At 32.8% G+C, this 23,279-nt stretch overlaps 4 protein-coding genes across 4 annotated transcripts; 3 read left to right on the forward strand and 1 right to left on the reverse strand.

The window, feature by feature from the left end:
* The first annotated feature begins 9,217 nt into the window (after positions 1-9,217).
* LOC103871506 (desiccation-related protein PCC13-62) lies at positions 9,218-10,988 on the forward strand. The gene is made up of 3 exons (XM_009149760.3): positions 9,218-9,624; positions 9,801-10,026; positions 10,422-10,988. Exons 1-3 carry the CDS (start codon positions 9,293-9,295, stop codon positions 10,791-10,793), a joined length of 930 nt encoding a protein of 309 aa, XP_009148008.1. The 5' UTR covers positions 9,218-9,292; the 3' UTR covers positions 10,794-10,988.
* A 2,815-nt stretch (positions 10,989-13,803) lies between these two features.
* LOC103871507 (nucleolin) lies at positions 13,804-15,145 on the reverse strand. The gene is made up of 2 exons (XM_009149761.3): positions 14,725-15,145; positions 13,804-14,389 (listed from the first exon to the last, which is right to left on the reverse strand). The coding sequence occupies exons 1-2, from the start codon at positions 15,055-15,057 to the stop codon at positions 14,141-14,143; spliced, it is 582 nt and encodes a 193-aa protein (XP_009148009.1). The 5' UTR covers positions 15,058-15,145; the 3' UTR covers positions 13,804-14,140.
* Positions 15,146-19,368: 4,223 nt separating this feature from the next.
* LOC103871508 (cell wall / vacuolar inhibitor of fructosidase 1) lies at positions 19,369-20,436 on the forward strand. The gene is made up of 2 exons (XM_009149762.3): positions 19,369-19,736; positions 19,981-20,436. The coding sequence occupies exons 1-2, from the start codon at positions 19,551-19,553 to the stop codon at positions 20,281-20,283; spliced, it is 489 nt and encodes a 162-aa protein (XP_009148010.1). The 5' UTR covers positions 19,369-19,550; the 3' UTR covers positions 20,284-20,436.
* A 1,438-nt stretch (positions 20,437-21,874) lies between these two features.
* On the forward strand, positions 21,875-23,199 carry LOC103871509 (probable 3-hydroxyisobutyrate dehydrogenase-like 1, mitochondrial). Its single transcript, XM_009149763.3, has one exon. It carries the CDS (start codon positions 22,088-22,090, stop codon positions 23,084-23,086), a length of 999 nt encoding a protein of 332 aa, XP_009148011.1. The 5' UTR covers positions 21,875-22,087; the 3' UTR covers positions 23,087-23,199.
* Positions 23,200-23,279: the final 80 nt, after the last annotated feature.

Here is a 23,279-nt window from a genome sequence, read left to right on the forward strand (position 1 = left end):
TGTATCTAGAATGACTAAAATGCTAAATTATATAACAATATTGATAGAGATCAACTAGACACTCTCCAATTAGCAGAAACACTCTAGAACGAAGCAAAAACGCCAGCATCACATATTGTAACAAAATCACATGCCCCTGGGACAACAAAAAAAAGACATGTACCAACATCCAGAATAGACATATGGTGCTTTATGTATGGATCATGGAAAGAAAACAGACAATTCTCGGAACATGGACGATATATTACACTTAAAGGTTTTGAAAGTTTGATAGTGGTAAGAAGCACAAGATCAAGCCTCACACCGTTGCACTCAAGGTGAACTGAACCGGTAGTGTTTTGAAAAATCGATGATCAATTAAGAATTCAGACTATACTAATAACCAAAAACTGAACAGCTAATGTTTTGAAAGATCGCTGATCAGTTATGAATTCAGAACATAATTGTAACCAAAAACTAAAAAACTTAATCTGGTTAGTTTTGTCATGTTTTGTTCAGATCAATGATGTCATATATAATTTTAAATTTTAGTTCTGAATTGTTTAACTTTTTATTTAGTGTTAGATTAGCTTAGTATGAAAAAAATGAAATTATGTTCTGAAAGATCGCTGATAAATTATGAATTTAGTCATGAATTGTTTAACTGTTTATTTACTATTTAGTAATGTTTGGAAAGATCGCTGATCAATTATGACTTCAGAACATAATGATAACCAAAAACTAAGAAAATTAATTTGGTTAGTTTTGTCATGTTTTTCATATAGTCATAATTTAAAATTTTTAGTCCTGAATTTTTAAACTTTTTATTTAGTATCAGATTAGTCTTAGTATGAAGAAATGAAAACATGATATAAGATGAACTAGATATGTTATTTAGAAAAATATATTTATGTAACTAGTTATTTAACCAAAATGTTTCAAGGTAGAATCAACGTAAGAACAACATGTAAAAATAGACTTCTTAGTTAATCTTTTGACATTTGCTAAAACTAACATGAACGGAATACTAGAAAAATGCCAATATATATAGTAGAATTTTTATGTTTCTAGTTATTTAATCTTAAAATTTATATACTGAAAATTAACAATTAAAAAAATCTTTTAATATGGTATTTAAGAGTTGTGATTTTTTTAAGTTAATCAAAACTGACTTCATAGCTACTTTATTTTTTTGAATATCTTGGTTTTACTAATAATTAATTGTTCATATATATATATATATATATATATATATATATATATGTTCGCGCGCGTGCTTGATTGTGTGTATTTTAAAAGAAACTTATTTTTCAAATAATTTGGTTTTTAATAATCACTCTTCAAAGAATAAATTAGTATTTTATAACTCTCTGAGTATATTTATATAGCTCTTTTTAATCAACATATACAGACTCAACTAAGACTCTGTAAACCAAACTTATAGTTCTGCATCCATATAAACGATAAACGACGGTTGATCCATGGTACTGTGTGCAAGAGTGTTTGCCCTTGTATCCTTCATCCAGGATATATGAATGAGCTATGAGTGAGTAAACTCTCATTCAGGATCTTGATATTTTCTAAATAACTTGTAAAGACATATCATTTTTCTGATTCTGAAACCATCTTCACCAATCAAGGATAAATCATTGCGAACGTGATGTGGTATTGTCGTAAATTCCTCATACATTCTATTGCCAGATGAGTGCTTTTGCTTCCGAATGAAGTGGTGAGAGACTGGCCCTTGTGTTCCTTGCCCCCATCAGTCCATCAAAGCCTTCAAGCATACTATACCAGCCTTTTTTCGAATTCCATGACTCATCCGTAAAACACCATATTCCTTGTATGCAAGATAAACTTATCACCTCCAGATCCTTAGAATGGGTGACCCTCTGAGTGATCGAATCGTGTGCCTCAACTCAAATCAAAGACTCGGTCTCTGCCAATTTAATATCTCTTAGATCAATATCTATATTGCTGAAAACTTATTGTTTCTTCCTTTCCAAATATATCACAATATCCATACAAATTGATGATCAGTCATGTGTAAAGAAACCCTCCAGTACAGGTAATCCATGTTTGCGAAAAGTGATTGAAAGAAAAGTACTTTGGTTTGATGCAACTTATGAGAGAGCCCAGACTTGTACCGATGGTATGCATTCAAAAAACGTGTGTGGAGGTATCTACTAGACCTCTCCTTTTATACACCATGGATTGGGTGAGTGTTTCAAGACGAAGATATGGGTTTGGTTTGCAGGTCTTCTCTTGCAAGGAGATGACTAGTTTTAGCTTTGTAGATCGCTATTCTGCCTAATGAGTATCCGTCTGTAAGACTTGTAAATCTTCACTGGTGTTTTTCTCTTTAGCGTTTCAAGTTCGTGGATCCTTGAGCCTTAGTGTTTGGTTTTGACTTGGTTCTGCCTTTGCTCCGTTTTGCAACGGTCTCTGGTATTAATGTAAGTTTATCCTCACATATACTTTTACCGATATTGTGCCTGTTTTGGCTAAAGTTGGATTTGCCTAAGTCATTGGTTCTTTGGTTATCTTCGGTCTCATGTTTCTCAAGAGTGTCTATGAGTTATGATCAGTCCATCAGTTCCAGCTTTGATACATGTGGTTCTCCAATGTTTATTTTTCGTATTATCCTATTTTATTGTTAACTTTTGTCTTCCGCTTTTAAGATGTTGTTTTCGAAAATATTACTATTTTGTGCTGGAATTTGTAATCCACTGATATATTTCATTATAAAAGATTCAATAAATTCGAGTTGAGAAGAAAGATCGAAGATAAAATTGCCTCAAGCATAGACACGACTGGCTCAGAACGTAGACTGATACAGGGGCGGACCCAGGAGTAAATGTGACCGGGTTCAAAAAATTTAAATGTGTCATTGAAGGGAATCGAACATGGGCTCTTAGGGGTTCAAACATTAAATTTTACCAACCCAGCTACTGATTCTTTATCAATTTCCTATACAATATTCCAACTTTTATATATACATACACACCATATATATGCTTAGAGAAAAAGAAATTTAAAATTTAAAAACCTTGAAGAAGTGTCCACAAAATATTTTATAGATATTTCATTTTTTTTTAAAGAAGCTAAAATACATTACACTAAAACAATTATAGAAAATTTTCAGTAAATATACTAACATAAAAACTCAAATTTTAAACACCACTTTTTAGAAAATCCCATTAAAATATTACGCCAGTCCTGAGCGTAGTTATTTTTCTATATCACTTAGCCACTCAAAATACCATAAAACAACTAAAATTCTATGAATTTTGTGCTTAATTTAACTTTCTATTAAAAATCTAGAAAAATTTTTAATAAATATCCACTAGCTTTTGTAAGTAAAAAGGAAAAAAATATTTTTACAACTATCAATTTTTCTTGAAAAGTTTAGTCTATGTAAATCAGGAGCTAAAATACAGTATAAATTTTATAAACTACTACTCTATAAATTAATAAACACCATAAATTAATAAATTTCTCAGGTTCTAAATTAGGCTAGTTCCAAATATGACACAAATCGATAAAATAATAACTTTTTTAAAATTATATATAAGTATATGGTCTCATTATAATTATAACTATAAATTAATAATATATATACATATGTTTTCTATAAGTACAAAAAAAATTATTTATATTATTTATTTTATATTCACAATGAAATTATCTTTATATTTTCTTAATACTTAATATATTTTAATGAAACTTAGTAAAATTATTTTTAAAACCACATGTAACTTCTTTAAAATGTATTTACACCAAATAATATAACAAAAATAATATAAATGTCAAATTTCAAAAATTCAATTAATAAAACAGTCATGCATGGATCCACTACAAAAAGAGAAATTGACACAAATACCACATTCATAGTACTACTTTTCATGTATACATTAGTAACTTTTACCATCACTTTTAATGAAGGATAAAAGACACTTATAGTCTTAGGGTTAATTAATCTAGACTTAGGGCTTAGAGTTGAGTGGGGTAGAATTTTTGGAATGTGAAATTTAAGATTCTAATAAATATATAAATAAATATTTAAAAATGAAAAAAAAATAAAAAAATAAAAAAAAATAGTTTCAAACATAATTTTTCGATTTTCAAAAAGAAATTTCGAGAAAAAAAATCGAAAAAAAAATCAAAACAAAAAAATAAAATTTATAAAAAAAGTTCAAATTTGAAAAACTATAATTCAAAAAAATAAAAAAAAATTATTATTAGTTTTATTTTATATTATTTTTTTATTTAAATAATGATTTGTTATATATATATAGAGAACAAGTGTATAAGAGTCTTTTGCCAGTTAATGAAGAAAATATTTTTGAAAATGTTCTGTTAATGGTGGTAACGATGAAAAGTGGTACCATGAAAATATTAAACATGAAATTCCCCCTACAAAAAAAAAGATATTTTTTGTAGTGATTTTTTGTATACACTCAGACGTGAATTTTGCTATATAGATAAACTTTTTAATCGTGTATAGTCATCTATGTAATATTTTTATAATAATAATATCCGATAAATCAGTGTTAAAAATTACTAAAATGTTGTTTTATAACTTTTTTGAGTAAAAAAAAAGTTAAACCCGGGATATATTAATGACACATATCTAATTTTCAGGTGGGGGTGAAGCCCATATCCATATAGAGTGACAAGGAAAATGTAATTTAGTTTTGCATGGCAAGTAGATCTAACTTGAAATGTGATGACATTCCGAACCTTTTCCCGTCCTACTTGACCGCAAGCTCCCGAATGAAACTTCTCGAAGAAATAAAATAGTATTCACGGCATGCTTAGATCATGTAGTATTTTTTAATCACTAACCACACAAATATATAAATATATATATATACATCTTATTGGTCATGGTTTCTTTCTTGGTTTCTTTTTGGTAATGCATCGCATAATTCTTACCTTTCCAGCACGTCCATCACCTTGTTTAGATCCTTTAACCAAAAAGTAATAAGAATACTAGTAGTCATGACACGAGAGGTAGGTATCGGTAAAGGGTACCGCGTCAAAGAAAACAAAAGAAATAATTTTCAGTGACCAACGGAGATGACTGGATGAGTCAACTAACGCGCTATGTAATAAGCAATATTTTTCGTAAAAGTAAATCTCTTTTTGAATTCTAAACATTCGAAATAATTAAAATTGATCTGTTATTATCACTTATTTCACATAACATATTTGGGCCATATAGCACTTATCTCACATAAAATATTCGGGCTATATAGCACTTATTTCACACTACGGGTCTGACTGGTGACCATTCGGAAAACAAGAGGAACAGATTAAAAAGTAATATTTGAGAATAAAATAGCAGGAATGAAAAGGAATGGTCGTTCCTTATCACTTTTAACAAGGAATACTTTTGTTCTTTAATTATCTACAAAAAAAAGGAACGAAATAGAATGAGAGGGAATTATTATTCCTTGTGAATGGTGATTTTTTTCAGGAACGTTAGGAAATGCATTACTCCTCGCCGTTCCCTAGTCACCATTCATACCCTACATATTTAGCTAATCATGGTTTTACGAAAAACTATTTAAGACGTATAAACTATTTATATGTTCTCCATCATTATATCATTATTTGACTAATTTTTTTTCTTTACTTTCTAACCTGAATGTATATCTACGTACACATATATTATATATGTTTCTATTTTACATTGTAGCATTTACAAAATTAGATTTGGATCCATAATTTAGTCGGAGTGATGATTGTTAAGAAAATTATATAACAGTATTTCAATCAATTAATCACTGTGAAAATAGTTTAATCTCTTTTTTTTGTCAACAAAGTTAATCTATTTTACATTGCTCTTAATTGTATATTCCTTTTTTTTTCTTTGCATTCACCAAAGACAACTTTTAGTGTAATTTCAACTTTGATTGAATTCTTATATATGTTTTGTATACAGTTTCCTGATCGATAACCCAAATTGTACTAATATATATGTTGTGCGTTTGCAATATAGGTTCAGTAGTGTGAAAATTTATACCACATCCATATGAGTTAATAGTCAGACCAGAACTAGGTAGAATTCCCAGTTTAACTTGCATGGAAATAAAATCCTTTGCAAGAGGATGGAGCTGAAAATGCTTTCTCCAATTCCCACACAAAAAAAAATCCAAGAACATCTTCTTGTCTATCTAACATTCAAAATCGCTTCTCCTAGCAAAAGGAAAGGAACCCAAGGCCATACATAATGAGCCTAGAAGAGTAAATAACCTTCAAATTAGGTGAAGGTAAAATACATGAAGAGATCTTGACATCTCCACAAACCCAACTAATCCTCTTAGGTAAACATACTTTCCTCCTAGGTCACTTTAGCTTTATTAGAAGGGTTTGGTGATCCACTCCAATAGAAAAATCCACACATGCTTTCTACTTCCTCAAAGCATCTTTTTGGAACATGAAACACAAAACACCAGGAGTTAGAAATTCTTTTAATAACATTGTATGAGTTGCCGAAATCTTTTAAAGTTAGGCAAAAAAAAAAACATTGTAAATGAGTTGAAGCCGACTTGCAAAGAACAAGGGCTGAATTGTTCAATTTAGAAAAGATCTTTGAATCCGGCCCACCAAAATCTCATAATCTACACATGTCAGTTTCTTAGTGAGCTGGAGGACTAGATAATTTATCCGTAGACTCATATGAGATCCACTTTTTTTTTGCTAAACGTCCTATGAGATCAACTTCCATTTGATTTATACTCGGTTTGCCCCTTACTAAAATAAGGTATTCTTAAGAGATAAGAAATCCATATATGCAAACTTTTCAAAGGGCAAAATTAACACAAAACCATGAACTTTCAGATTTAAATCATAAAAAACATAAACTCACAAACATGCCATTTTATACATGAACTATTGGTCAAACACGAAAGAAATCATCTATTATCGTTGACCAAGCCATTTTAAACACGCTGAAATTTAAACCGTTAACTCCGTTAGTGAAAAGTTAACGTTGAATTTTGACGTGCTTAAAATGATTTGGTCAACAAAAGTACGAGAATTTATTGGTTCAGTTTAAAAATTGAAGACTAAAATAGCTTATCAAAATTTAAAAATTATATATATTTTAAAAATAATTTCTTAAATACAAATTCAATTTGATTTTGATGATATGCAATAGATTATATATATATCAATGATTTTGATAAACAAATTAACTTTTGATCTATGTAGTAGTCGCATCTTAAATTCTTTAATTAATTCTTAAGGTTAAATAAATTAAATAGAAGATTATAAGTGATTAATCCAAAATAAGTAAAACTTGTGTGTCAGCTGTCAAAGTGAAGAATCACAATGATAAGATTTACAAGAATAAGAATGGCAATCCTCAAAAACGTTTGCGGGCGATTGAAGTAGAAGGAACTTTATGGACTGAGGCGCAACTTTCAGTAAAGAAGGATCTCCCAATGGCCAGCAGACTTTCGATTGGCAATCTCTGGGACAGACCAGAATCTGTTATGTAGATGGTGCTTGGAAGGAGAAAGATAGTTCACAGGTCATGGCTGGTTTTGTAGAACCACATGATATGATGACATGATGATGTGGGCGATAAATCTCCGGCGAAGCCTGTTACCTTTACACGTTGAATGCGAAGCTTTGATTTAGGCTATGGAATGCATGAAGACTCTCCAATTCTCAAATGTAGTTTTTATAACGGAATGTTCTCAATTGGTGAAGACGGTGTCGTCACCTGAATAATGGTCAGCTTTCTCTACACACATGGAAGAATTCCGACATAGTAAGACTTTCTTCTCTACTTTCAAGATCAAATATATTTCAAGAGCACAAATTATATTGGCGGACAAGTTTTCACGGGGTGCAAGAATTTTTTTTTCAGCTATTTTTTATGTTAATTCCACACTTGCGTCTTAGTTCCCGAATCGGAAGGTTTAGTTTCGTAATTTAGTTTAATGTTGTTGGAAAAAAAATCAATAACGCTATGCGTTAATAAATTAATTATTTGATTGACCACTATATATTTTCACACACTCCCTCCATTATCTAGATATGGAAATATGATTCATTTATCTTTTTAAAAAGGATTTTTAACGTTAAAATCTTTTAACTAAGTTTCTTTTGGATAAGATCACGTAAAAGTTAAAATGGAAACTCTTTTCTGGTATGAATGTTAAGAAAAAATGGAAGCTCTCGTTCTTACGTAGAGGAGGAGCCATGCGGTTTATGTTTACTGGTCCGTTTAAAGATTGGGCACATAATATATTACAACCTTGAATATTTTTTTTGACATGAAAAAATTATTCTATTACTCGAATTTGAGTTGGTATAGGTAATCAAATCTAACCTTAAATGTTTAACATGCCCTTAGTTAGCCCATTTCATAAAGTTACTAAACTATTCGACCTATCCGAAGTCCCATGTGAGTTGTGCATTGCATGGAACATATACTAAAGGGGCAATGCAGTTTTAATGAAAACACAAAGAAACACAATTTTCTGTACGAGAAACCCTCTGCATCAGCCATCATATAAAGATTGCTTCTTCGTTCAAAACAAGAGAAGTCGAATTATACGAACTTTTGTCTTGGACAAATCGCTACACCAAACACCAACCTTATTTAAACGATATTATTTGTGAAGTAATGAACGATATTAATGAGGTAACATTCTTTACAACATTATTATACTATCTTTTAGTATATCCTACCAACATAAAAATCTCAAACTCTTTGAAGTAAAAATAACTTGTCTTCTTCGTTTTTTTTTATTTTCAGTGTTCTCAAAGTTATCAATTTCAACAAGTTATTATACATTTTAAGTGTTGGTAATAAAGATATCAATAAACCATTAAACGAAATGTCTCAAACTCATGTGGCATGTTTCATCAAAAATGTAAATCAAATTCTAAAATTCAATGTAGTAAGAATTAATTGACTAAAAAACGGAAAAAAGAACATATTCTTTTACTTGTTGGGACAAGCTTATACCCTCTCTCTTCGAACAAGATAACAAAGTTCAACCTAACCTTATCAAATAAACTTTAAAGACAAAAAGACATTCGTATATTATTCAACATCCAAAGATGTGTCCTCCAAATAGTAACTGAAGACGTCCTAAATCCACGAGGCACTCCTCCAGCAGATATAAAGCCACGTGGGAGTATCCGCGAAATCCCCTCCGGAGTAAATACAGGAGACTTCTTCTGCTCTTCGCTCAAGTCTTAAACCCTATAAATACAGAGTTCACATTCATAACTAGACACAAATAAATCAGAAACGAATAAAAGGAAACGAAAACATTTTATAAAAATGGGAAACACCAAAGAGAGAAGAAACTTGTTGGTTTCAACAGTAATGGTGTTTTTCTTCTTCAACACTAACCATTATCAGGTTATGAGTTGCCCCGACCGAACTACAAACTGTACGGATCAAGACAAGAAATTATTGGAGTTTCCATTGAATCTGGAGTATCTTGAAGCTGAGTTTTTCTTGTTCGGGGCATTAGGGTTTGGTCTTGATAAAATTGCACCAAATTTAACGATGGGAGGTCCCAGTCCTATTGGAGCACAGAAAGCTAAACTTGATCCTTTGACAAGAGATATTGTTTTGCAATTTGCTTGGCAAGAGGTTGGCCACTTGAGGTAAATGTTTCTTTGAATTCATTTTGTGTATATATTTTACAGTTGTGATCATATGTGATTTTTTTAAACCGCAACTTAATCACTATTATCGATATCAAGTAGGTACAGTGTTTTTTTCTTTCTAATATATATATAGCCTTTGAGATAATCTTCAAAAATAAAAATAAAAAACACAGGGCAATCAAGAAAACGGTGACAGGATTTGCAAGGCCGCTACTTGATTTGAGTATAAAATCATTTGCCAAAGTGATGGATGATGCATTCGGACGAAAACTTGTACCACCATTTAATCCTTATGCCAATTCTTACAATTACCTCATTGCTTCATATTTGGTCCCTTATGTTGGCCTCACCGGCTATGTTGGTGCTAACCCGAAACTGCAATGTCCCGATTCAAGGAAGGTAAGAAAACTAAACTACTCTGTATAAAATATATGTTTAGTGTATCTAAAACAAAAACAAACATGAGAAAAGATTGAATGTAATTTCTAAATCATGAATTACGTTCCACCACATCAATAACTTTTATATTTATCAAAAAAAAAATAACTTTTAGATGAAATTTCGTTTATTTTATTGATAAAAATACTCATAAAAGTTTCTAGCTATGTCTAAAGTTTCATCTATTAATGAAAAAAAGTTGTTTGAAGTATATTTAAAATATTCGACTAAAAAGAAAGGAGTAATGTAACCATGCACAGGTTACAAAGTGATGTTGTTTTATATCATTAATTATTTTTGGATGCATTCTCTTAAATTCCGGTTATACATAATGTTAATAACACGAACTTTTTCAGTTAGTAGCAGGACTTTTAGGAGTAGAATCAGGTCAGGACGCTGTGATAAGAACAATGCTATATGCGAGGGCAACACACATGGTCCATCCTTATGGTATCACGGTTGCGGCTTTCACAGATAGGATCTCGCGTCTAAGGAACAAATTAGGGAAAATGGGTGTGAAAGATGAGGGGCTGGTTGTACCTAAAGCCATGGGTGCGGAGGGACAAGTGGCCGGGAATGTATTGGTTGGTGACGAGTTATCGCTTGCGTTTGATCGAACTCCGGAGGAAATTCTGCGGATTGTATATGGAAGTGGAAATGAAAGGGTACCCGGTGGATTTTACCCTAAAGGAGCTGATGGAGAAATTGCCAAGTCTTATTTGGTTTAATAAAGTTTAGTAATTTGTTGCCAATGAGGTTTAGTGTTAGTTGGAGTTTAATTTCCTTTATAGTTGTTAGCTTTTTGGGTCTATGGGGCAAAATAATTTTCATGTTAATGTAATAAATGCTGTGGGGAATTAGTTTTCCACAGTAAAAGTGTTTGAAAAAAATATGAAAAGTATACAATAGTTGTGTGAAATTAATTATCGAGCAACAAATAACATCGGACATAGTTCAAAAAGAAAACTGAATACTGTAAATTTAAACAAAGTTTTCATAGGTTTTTTTGTCGTCTAGTTTTGACTAAAATACAGAAGTAAAATATATAGTAGAAAATAAATATTACTATTTTGTTATAGTAAGCAAATGATTAGCAATTTTGAGCTTACTATGAAACATTTTAAAATTATATATTACTACTATATATACAAAATAAATATTTATTATAAGAGATAAATACGTAAACACATGCATCTGCACGCGGATCAAGCTCTAGTTTAAAGTTTATTTGTACTGTACTGTTATGTAAATCTTTGATCTGCTTTTAATTGATAACAATTGGTTAAAAATACAATTTTTTAATGATATTACATTGTATAGTTATTAACCTTTTTAGCTGATTATTTCAGCATATTTTGATAGTATTCGATGTTCTACCTACATGTAAGGAGTACCCATTTCAAAGGTTTCAATTGAAGTTTTGTTTTCTGACTTTAGTTCAAAATAGTTTATCAAAAATAGAACGGATAAAATGATTTGTTATACAGTTCTTAAACTGATTAATGAAGTAAAAAGTATAAGCTTACCTTAAGAATATTAAACTCACTTTTACTCACTCCGATTCAGTCAAGCTTTTTTATAAACATGCACTGTTGGATTTTGGACAACAAATCTGCCATGTTGGAATCAGAGACAACAGCTATGAGCTTAGAGAGAATGATCACTAATCAATTTAGTGAATCAAAGAGACTTTGAATGGAACCGATTTATGTGAAGACGAAGAATAAACTCAGCTAGAGTTTGCTCTCTCAAAGAGGGAATCACAAACTGAACTAACCCATCATAGATTGTTAATAGACTATTTTTAGAGAGGAAGAAGCTCACATGGAGCTATTGGTTTCACTAGTTAAACAGCTTACAAATACAAATGTAACACTTAAACACGGGAATATTTGGCTTAAAATCAACAAAAGGAGAAGTAAGATGTAGAAAATCTGGCAGCCAATTTAGACTTTATTGTTTGCATAAATATTTACCAGCCTTCTTTAACTTATATGTGTTGTGTGTGTGTGTTACTCCTTAATGTTTTGGTTTGCTCATCTAGATTAGGCTTCTCTTATATTTCCTCTACTTAGGTAGTAAACACATAGTTGTTGGACCTTTAATGGGATTTAATTTCGTCCACAATCAGCTCACTTGGAATGGAGTGTTGACAGCTTTGTTACACACACATCTTTGTTGATTTCTTCTTTTGTGAGCAACACACAATTGGCTACTATTGGGCTTCCAATTTTTTTTTTTTTAAATACCATTGGGGTTCCAATTTCACTCACTTACTTTGCTTGGAGTGAAGAGGAGCTTAGTTAGAATACTTCTGAAGTTGTTCCTGTGAGATATCAAACAGTCCCACATTGAAATTTAGACGAATGAATGTTTAATATATAAAGAAATGTTCAACTCTAATTAGTACGATGCATTTTGAGAAGGAAACCAAAATTAAATTCATGCAGGCTTGCCTAAAGTCCAAAATGGATAATATCGTACTAATCAAACAATATAGAGTTAGACATGGATTTAATAAATCCCAACATTGTTATCAGAGCACAAGGTTGACGAAGATCTGCAAGAATACCAAAATACCCTTCAAATAGGAAGCGGATCTTTCAAGTCGGAAGAGGAGGTATGTGTCAGAAACAAGTCAGAATCATAGGAACCAGTGAAGTTGTGAGGAATAAACATTATTAAAAGAACGAGATGTTGTGGAGACACATTCTAAAAGGAAGCAAAAAAAAACACTAGATAAGTGTGGTCCTTAGTTTAAAGAGGAGAATGTAAGATATTAAACAAAGTTCCACATTCAAATTTAGACGAAAGAATGTCTAATATATAAAGAGATGTTTGACTCTAATTAGTACGAGACATTTTGAAAAGGAAACCAAAAGTACAACTATGTGTACTTGCCTAATACTCAAAATGGACAATATCGTATTTAATCAAACAATATAGAGTTGACATGGATTTTATAAATTCCAACAGTTCCAACGGCCATGTTTTTTTTGTTGCTAAATTTTGGTCCAACAGCCATGTTTCATTGTTAAATACGATCATTGCACCACCATTTGAGCTTCTTTGCTTGCTCTTTCATCATAACTGTCATCTTGGTTAGGCTTGCAATTTGGTTTTTCTCTTTTTATTTGGCTGTGATGGATATGAAATGAAAGCCAATCTTAAAACATAGAACTTTGTGTGCAACCTTCCAACTTCAACTTTTGCTAACTCAGGTTGCTGATATGGACTTCAGTCACTTCAAGTGAGAGGATAGAGATTCCATTTTAAAACTTTGGTGTGTCTCCTCTTGGGTAGATCGCACAACAGATCTCCTAGTTCACTTGTCGGGCTCCTTGTTACCAGAGCACTTCATGTGAGCTCCATGGATCCATTTTGACTCCCTTGCTGCATCCAAATCTTCTGAGAACTCCAATGGACTCCACATCTGCCACAACTTCTTTGAGAGTCGTAGATATGATCCAAGGATGCATTGAACAGCTCTTCCAAGGTTGCATTGAACAGCTCTTGATCTTTTTAGTATGTCTTTTCCGATTTACTTCTTAAAACATATTCATCTTTCAGTGTCCACCTAGATCAGTTAGACCGAACTTGACATTTGGTTTTGTTCTTGTTGATTGGTATCTTGGTAATATACAAATAGGCATTAGACACTACATTTTTAAACCCATAGAATGTAATTAGGCTCAAACCGTACATGCCTACAAGAACCACAACGTCTCAAGCCAAAACTACAAAAAGAAAAGACTTTAACACTAGACTTTTACACAATCTAAAAAAGAAACAGAACAAACTGATAGAGAAATAGCATTAGACAGCAAATCGTTCCAGAAACATTGGTTATTGACTCACTAGAAAAAGAAACAACATTTGCATAAAATGAGAAAGAAAAAAAAAAAAAGCCCCTACTCAACTTAAACTACTAAGTCTTGCTCCATAATAAACTTACATGAACCCCAACCAATGATTCAAATCTCACGACTCCAAATTTTCTTTTTTAAAAAAAAAAGCCATAACGCTCTCTATCTGTTTGTTTGAACCATGCTGTTGTTGTCAAATTCCTCGAAAACTACCTCTTCGGAGGTCTTGCATCATCTTCATCATCACTATCCTCCTCTTCCTCTTCCTCAGCAGCTCCTCTCTTCCTCTTGGGAGGAGCCTCAGATTTTCCCGCACCCGAGTTATCATTCTCGTCGTCATCTTCACCTTCATCGATGTCTTCCTCCACACCATTCTCTTCAGGCTCGAAATCACTCGCATCCTCTTCATCTTCAGCCCGACCAATTGGCCTCACTAGGTAATCAGTCCCAAGATCCTCCTGACCAATCCCCAAATAACAAAACATATGTTACTTTCAGTTTCATACTTAAACCCAAGTTCTAGTAATCAAACAAAAAATAAGTTACTTTTGAGTTCACTATGTTCTTTACAACAGAAGACACGACTGTCAGAAAGTATTATTTAAAGAAAAGTCGCAACTTTTTTTTTATTTAGAGAAAGAAAGTTAAAAACAGGACAGTTTCTAGTTACTGTAAGAAAACATTAAACAGATCCAAACTTCTACTAAGCTAATTAGCAGCATAAAACCCTAGATCTACAATTTCAATTTATCTAAGAGATTAAACCCTAAATCGATTTATCTCAGAATCATACCTCATCTTCACCATCTTCGTCGTCCTCGTCGTCGTCATCGTCGTCGTCATCGTCATCATCATCATCATCGTCTCCGTTTCCGTCTTCTTCTCCTTCCTCATCTTCGTCTTCAGCCGACTGTACCGGAGGCCCACCTAGGGACTGCAAAACCTGGACCTCGTCGTCGTCTTCATCTTCCTCATCATCGTCACCTTCACTTCCATCGACTTCTTCTTCTTCTTCCTCGTCGGAGCCTTCTTCTCCTCCGTCTTTAACTTCTTCCACCTCACTGTCGTCGTCGCTGAGAATCACGGTTTCCTCTTTGAACTCCTTGTCATCATCAACTCCAGTCATCTTCTTCCGGAAACGAGTAGAGATTTTTCGATTTTCGTGGAGAGTTTTTTGGATTAAAGTAGAGAGAGAGAGAGGAGGGTTTACAAGGTTCGACCAACTGCATAAAGGAGTACCGTCTTTGATATTTAATCTGAACCGTTGAATCTGAATTTGACGCGGATAGGTGACGTGGCTTTAGATCGGACGGTTTATGTGAGAGAACAATGTGGTTTAGATGAATATGATGCCATAGCGGCGGGCCAAACTGAAAAAAAGAAAGTTAATATTATTTGTCCTTTTTTGTGAGGGATCACACACGTGAGAAGATTTATTTCTTACAATATTAATTAAATTCGATATCTAATCGAATATTCTAGCTTCTACAGCCTATCGATGAAGCCCAATACGCTTTTTTATGGCCCAACTGATTGTAACAACTACCAAGTCTAAGTTAACTCTTCAAATGCTTAGATTTTATCTTTACAAAATGGGATGGTATAGTGTTAAGACTTTTTTGTGTTACAAAGAAAAAAAAATAGTCTTGACTTTTTTTAATACATAGTTTTTATTATAATTGATGATAAACTACTTGAGATACTAATGATAATGATAGAAGGTTATCTGGTAAACCCAGAAAATCGATGTAGCTAGCACTCAACATTCTGTTTCTCTCTGCCTGAAGTTATCAGCCGAAACTCAATATTTCTATCCAAGTGCCGGAAGATCTCTGTTATTGATTTTGTAGCCCTAGTCAAACATCAAGAACTTTCTCAAGTCAAACGCTATTATTTTTGTGGTCTTTAGAGTTATGAGTGTAGGTGCTCAACTCTTAACATCTCAAAAAAAATTAAAAGAGAATTTTTGGACTCTTATTGCTAGGGCGAACCCTAAGATTTCTCATCTTCTGTTTGCAGATGATAGTATTTTTCTACAAGACGGAAGTGAGCATTGTACAGAGCTTATGAACATTCTATATATCTACAAGAAAGCATTAGGAACAAGACTAAATGCGACAAAATCTCTTATCGTTTTTGGAAACCGAGTTGATCAGTCCTTGAAACAAGATATAAATTTTTTTCTTATAATTTTCGCTGAAAGAGTCATGGGATTGGACTTAGGATTGCCCAAACAAATATTTGGATCAAAGATGAAAGTTTTCTTTTTCTACAAAATCGACTCAATAGACGCACCAACACATGGTCATCATAACTTTTATCGAATGGAAGGGAAAAAGTCCATATAAAATATTTGGCTCAAACAGTTCTGACATTTGTGATGTCGTGTTTCACATTCACACAAGGCATTATTGACAAACTTAAGAGTACGATTTCAACTTTTGTGGAGCTCATAACAAAACAGAAGAAGCTTACACTGGGTTGCATATGATGAGATATGTACCCTAAGGATATGGGGGTGCTGGATTTTCCAGATATACATGACTTCAATATAGTGTTTCTTACAAAATAATTATAGAGATTATTCAATTTGTGTCGTCTTTGTTGGTCCATGTTTTAAAGGGAAGGTACAACAATTATTCACTGGTTGTTGATAGAGTTTGAAGATGTTTTTGGTTTACAACACATACGGCCGCTATTTTTTTTCCTCCACATAACATACATTTATATGTATTTGTTGTGTTTGTTTGTCACTATCTTTGTTTTTTCACTTCTTGTGAGAATAAATTCTTAAAATAATTTTTCAGTCTTGAATTTATCATATCCATGTCCAAATACAAGTCCACCATCATGGCCATAACTAGGACCACGAGTGTAGCCACTTTCCCTTCGACGGTTATTGGTCGAATTTGTTTTTGCTATACTCGCTTAAGAAAATGCAATAGAACTAGTTGAACTTCTTTTTTTTTGGTCGAAAAGGGGTTAGTATACCTCACAAGTTCAAAGGTTAAGATAGCAAGCTTATAGAATTCAATTCTTGGTCATATATTTTGATCTTTTATTATAATTCACTCCAGTAATCATTTAGCTACTTGTTCAATTATATTTGCACGACTTTGCAACATTCATTTGCTACTGGCTAATTCCTATATCTATCTAAATATTACATGCCTAACAACAATCATGTTTCACTTTATATATTTACAAGGAACCCGAACTCTCTCGCTTACTCTCCTCTTTCATAAACGGTAACCTTAGATCTAAGTTATATCACATAGTTTCCAAGTTATTGATATATTCTCGCATGTTTTTCCAAACAACGGGTTTTCATATGCGGCATAAAGAAGCTATTTAAGAGCACATGGCGTGGAATGGATTTCCACGGATCAGTCTAATCAATACAAAACGAGTTTAAGTTAGGAAGCATGTAAATCACGCTTAGGAAGTCAGAGTAAACAATGAATTAAATCAATCACAAAGGTTCAACCGAGCTATTATATAGATTGCTGTCAGGAGAATCTCTACGGGATCTTCTCTAATATGGGTCATGTGTCTTCATTTTTTCTTCTGTTTTTCTTATTTATTTTAAGAAATTTGAATTTAACATCGCACATGTTGGTAAAGATAACTTTGTTTAGTTTTGTAGCTTTTTGGTTAATGATAATATATTTTGGTATATTTAGAAGCTAGAGGGTATGACTGGTAAACTACAGAATAACTGAGCGATAGTTCAAGTAGAGTAATTAAGAAGTAGAGATAAGAAAATAGAAAGTCAAGAATAATCTATTTTTCACTTCAAAAACAGAGATAAAAAAAGTGAATATATACCTCTATTTAAATGTGTTTCAAAAAAAAGAAAGAAAAAAAAACCTCTATTTAAACAGTACCAAGCTAAGAGAGATAAAAGTTGTTTTTAGCTGATTGAAAAAACTAAGTGCAACTGAGTGAAAAAATAATTATCTTTAGAAAAATTATCGCTACATGTGTTTCTCAGTCACACCCAGAATGTAAATCTTTTTTAGTTAACTCTTGAATTACTAAGATTCACATGTTCAAGTTTCATTAGGAAAAAGGAAAATTCATTTAACGTGGTATGAATTTCGTTCTAGAAAAATATATCGGCTTACAGATCTAGCAGTTTTTAATCATTAAAAAAGTTAACTTATGAACATGTTTGTTATATTATATTTCAGATCATCTGCTGGCTCCTTTTGCTTTTTATCAGATTTATGTTATACATGCATCTGTTTTAAATGAATCAGATATGGACAACAGATTTTGTTGCGGGTTTATTGTCTGATTGTGACTATTCTGAAAATTTTGGACACCAAAAACATGTCCAGTGTGACAAAAGCTAAAATGTTAAACCTTGTGAATTGTGATGTCAAAAATATTAAACCTTGTATGCAGGAAAATAAACATCGATGGGTCATTTATTTAGCCAAGTTCGTGATATGACTTTACTTGAAGCTTTATTGCCGTTCTTATCCGTGTAAAAGCATATGATAAACTACGGTTTTTTAACTAGGGTTCTTAACTCATGATTTGATATATTTTTATTTTTTGACTAAGAAACGGTTCTTATATCTCTTATTTAAAAGATAATTTTTAATTTTTCTTAGTTAGAATTTAAAAAAGATAAGAACTGTTTTTAACCGAAGCTAAAAATTCGAGTTAAAAGATTGAGATTAATGATGGTATAAGATTCAAACCAAGGAGTTGTTTACGTTAATCAAGACTATCTATTAGTATAATTTTTTGTACATCTATTTTCTTACCCAAGTAAGGGGATTGCTTACAAAATATAAGATGTTGATTGATTGATTGAATGAATGAATGATTAAATACGGATATTATTATTTGAATGGACCTCTTATACTGAGCTTATCTTTCTTGTTTGGTCCACAAAATTAACAACTACTAAAAATGAATTATATTTTATACTACTTTTAAGGAGGATATATAATTATAGAGCTTTAAGAAAGAAAGAAAATGCTTTAGGTGGTCATATTTGTCAAATGAAAATGAAATAACTCATAATTGTTTGCTTTATTTACTTTAAGTTTATTCTATCTTCTATAGATGATGTAACGTCTCCACCATTGTAACTCATCAACTCGCAATGCTTACCATTTCAAATTATTATAGGCAGAAAAACTACGGCTGAGCAAAAAGCTAGCCCCTTGATTAATCGGGTAAAGCTTTTCTTAACTAGGTTAGTGTAACACGCTAACCTCGACCATTGGATCCACATGGCGGTACTCCATTACATGATGTTCGTTGGAAAGCTATAGAAACTTTAATACTTGGGCCATGGCCAACATTAATAACAAGACGACATATTTTTGTTGTTTTATCATCTGTGTAAACCATATAATAGTCGTAAAATATAGTAACAATTATAAAAATATGAAATATTTTGCGTAACATAAGAGATAAGGGATTTTGGTAAAGGCGCAACGAAAATCGATTATATATATCGGAGACGTGCACTACGCATGCAAATCAACAGACGCAAATATACACACTTATATAACTCCTGTTCTTCTTCAAAATCGTGAGATCAAAGCAGCTCCTCCATCTTTTCAATAACCATCAAATTATAATTAAGAGAGAAATATGAAGATGGTGGTGGTGATGATGATCATGATGGTAATGGCGATGGTGAGTGAAGCGAATATGATAGAGCAGACATGCAAAGAGACACCAGATTTCAATCTCTGCGTCTCTCTCCTCGACTCCGACCCACGTGGCTCCTCTGCCGACACCTCTGGCCTCGCTCTTATCCTCGTCGATAAAATCAAGGTATTTGATTTCATTTTCTTTTCCGACACATATTCAATTATATTACTATATTATAGTTCATTTCTTATAAGAATGTGATATTTAATCAAAGATTAACTCTCAATTTAGTAGATATAAGCTTAGTTACTATTATCACTAACTAATTTGATTTAAAATTTAATAGTATACTAAATTTGCTACTAGCGACATATTTCTGTATAAAACAAAATTACGAGATTAGTTTATAAATAATTGATTCTTGTAGGGGTTGGCGACGAAGACCTTGAAAGAAATCAACAGTCTATATAAAAAGAGACCGGAACTGAAACAGGCTTTAGACGAATGTAGTCGAAGATACAACACGATCTTAAAGGCTGATGTTCCCGAAGCCATTGAAGCTATATCTAAAGGAGTTCCGAAGTTCGGTGAAGACGGTGTGATCGATGCTGGTGTGGAAGCTGCAGTGTGTGAAGGAGAATTTAAAGGGAAATCTCCGTTGACTAGTTTGACCAAATCAATGCAAAAAGTCTCTAATGTGGCTAGAGCCATTGTGAGAATGTTGCTTTGATTTTATCTTTATGTTCATACAAGCATGTGGTATGGGTGTTTGTGGGATCTTATCCTTCATAAGAATAAAACTTTACAACTGAAGTCCAAGTTTTATTGTTACTGTTAGACTACATAGCTTTGGGTATCCACACATCAGACGTGTATTTATCTAAAGGCCTACCTGTTCTTGTTGTCGCATGATGAGAGCATTTGAATAACAAATCTTAGAAAAGGTTTACTTGAAACAATTTAATGCTCCCAGTGCGAATTAGTGACCTCTACTCTAAACAAAACACGACAATAAAAGAAAGGAACATCTCATATGTGGCTCTAATGAATGGAAGGAACCTTTCAAATCTAGACTCCTCTATGGAAAATGATAATTCAAAAAAAAGCTAACAACATACATGAGAAGATATTGGTTACAGACATCCTTCAATTTTGAAAAACCTAATACTTTATATACCCGTACAAATTATAAACATATTAAATTTACATTTAAATGTTTATAACTTTTAAATTTGAGAATCGATAATGACTAAGTCCATTATTCTTAAATCTTAAACAAGGAAACAATTATTCACTTGACGGAAGATCTAACTTCATTACAAATTTTGTTAAGCATTCTATAGCACAATTGTTCTTTCTATACACTGCTTTTTTTTGTCAGCAATTCTATAAACTGCTTTTCGATACACGAAATAAATGAATCTCTGAACCAAACTGTGTATCGGGAGGTTATAAGTGTACCATGATTATTGTTTTTGTTAAAGGCATCAAATGAACGTGGATTATGAATTAATTAAGAGTATCTACAAAATAAACTCTACGATTTTTTAACTATAATTTTTTTTTGTTTCAAAAAGATATTCAAAATTTCAAATTTAAAATGTAAGAATATTTAAAACTTCGAATTTGAAATTTATGTTTTTATTTGCATTTAGGTCTTTACAATTAATTACACATAACATTTATAATTTTTAAATGTTTTTTCATTTATTGTTTTAATCCTTAATTTTTTTATATCTCATAAATATTTCAAATTTATTTTATAATTTAATTTTTGCACATAAAATTAAATAAAATATTAAAATAAGATTTATAATATTTTAAAACTAGAATTATACAACAAAAATACTACAAAAAAAATAATTTTTTTTTTTTAAAAAATACATGAAGATATAATAATTATACAAATTTTATATATTACAACAACACTAATAGTCTGGTAAATTTTCTCCAGAACCTCAACAAAATTTAAAATATTGTCCAAACAAATTTTGTGTAACTGAAGAAAGAGAATTATGAAAATAATTTTGTGGAATAATGTGATATATTCTTGTGGAATAATGTGATATATTCTTGTAGTTTAATATTTAGTTATGTATTTCTATTTATAGTTTTATATTTTAGTGTATAGTTTTATTAATTAATATTGCTGTAATATTTCTATAAATGTGCTAGTTATTTATAAACTTTTTATAGTTTTACATTAATTATAATAAAGTGTAAAAACAAATAATTTTGAAGTTAAATCTAAATTTTTGATTTTGGAAAAAAACAGCTAAACATTTCAAATATAGATTTTGCAAACTTTAAAATGAAGAGTTTTCTACAAAAATGCTCTAAGCCTGCTACTTTAAAAATGTTGAGAAGATGTGTGTTGTGGACTTGAGAATATTAAGAAGTGTGTGATCATGTTTGTAATGATGTTTAATAGACTTTAACCTTAACACGTGCCGGCTAAAACCACACGTGCTTGCCTTACCTTCCGTTCCTTCTTTCGATAACTACTAAAAATCCATCACTCGCCACACAATCAAATGCCACTGCTCCTCCGCCGACCCCTTTCCCCCTCCGTCGTCTCCTCCTTCTTCCTCCGCCGCCGCTCAATGTCTTCCAAATCCGATCCAATCAGCCCCTCCAACACCCGAATCGGCTGGATCGGAACCGGCGTCATGGGCCGGTCAATGTGCGGACACCTAATCAAAGCCGGATACTCCGTCACCGTCTTCAACCGCACAATCTCCAAAGCCCAGCCTCTCCTCGCCATGGGCGCTAACCTCGCCGCCTCGCCGAACTCCCTCGCTTCCCAATCAGACGTCGTTTTCTCCATCGTCGGCTACCCCTCCGACGTCCGCCGCGTCCTCCTCGATCCAACCTCCGGCGCCTTATCCGGCCTCTCTCCCGGCGGCGTCCTCGTCGACATGACCACCTCCGAGCCTTCTCTAGCCGAGGAGATCTCCAAATCAGCTTCCTCCGCGGGCTGCTTCTCAGTCGACGCTCCCGTCTCCGGCGGAGACCTCGGCGCTAAAAACGGGAAGCTCTCGATCTTCGCCGGGGGAGACGAAGCAACGGTGAAGCGTCTGGATCCATTGTTTCGTTTAATGGGGAAAGTCAACTTCATGGGAGCGAGCGGGAAAGGGCAGTTCGCGAAGCTAGCGAATCAGATCACGATCGCTTCGACGATGGTGGGGCTCGTCGAAGGGATCGTGTACGCGCACAAGGCCGGGCTCGATGTGAGGAAGTTTCTAGAAGCGATTTCGACCGGAGCCGCGGGTTCGAAGTCGATAGATTTGTACGGGGAGAGGATTCTCAAGAGGGATTTCGATCCGGGGTTCTATGTGGATCATTTCGTTAAGGATTTGGGGATTTGTTTGAACGAGTGTCAGAGGATGGGGTTGGCTTTGCCTGGGCTGGCTCTTGCGCAGCAGCTTTACTTGTCTCTCAAGGCACATGGTGAAGGTGGTCTTGGAACTCAAGCTCTCATCTTGGCTCTTGAGCGACTTAATAATGTCTCTGTTCAACCAAGTGTCTCTTGATTGAAAGATTATGTTTTTATGTTGATTTGGAGAAAAAAGATTTGAACTTTTGTTGTGTATCGTTGCTTAAACATTAACTTTTGCTGGAATGTGTATTGTCGGTTGGTTGCAAATGCAAATTAACACCGGGAAAGCGTAGAAACCTGAGGTAGAATGGATGTCAAAACTGTTTTTTTTATTAGAATTTGAGGTG

Source organism: Brassica rapa, chromosome A06, assembly GCF_000309985.2.
Source record: "Brassica rapa cultivar Chiifu-401-42 chromosome A06, CAAS_Brap_v3.01, whole genome shotgun sequence".
In the NCBI taxonomy this organism is placed as follows: domain Eukaryota; kingdom Viridiplantae; phylum Streptophyta; class Magnoliopsida; order Brassicales; family Brassicaceae; genus Brassica; species Brassica rapa.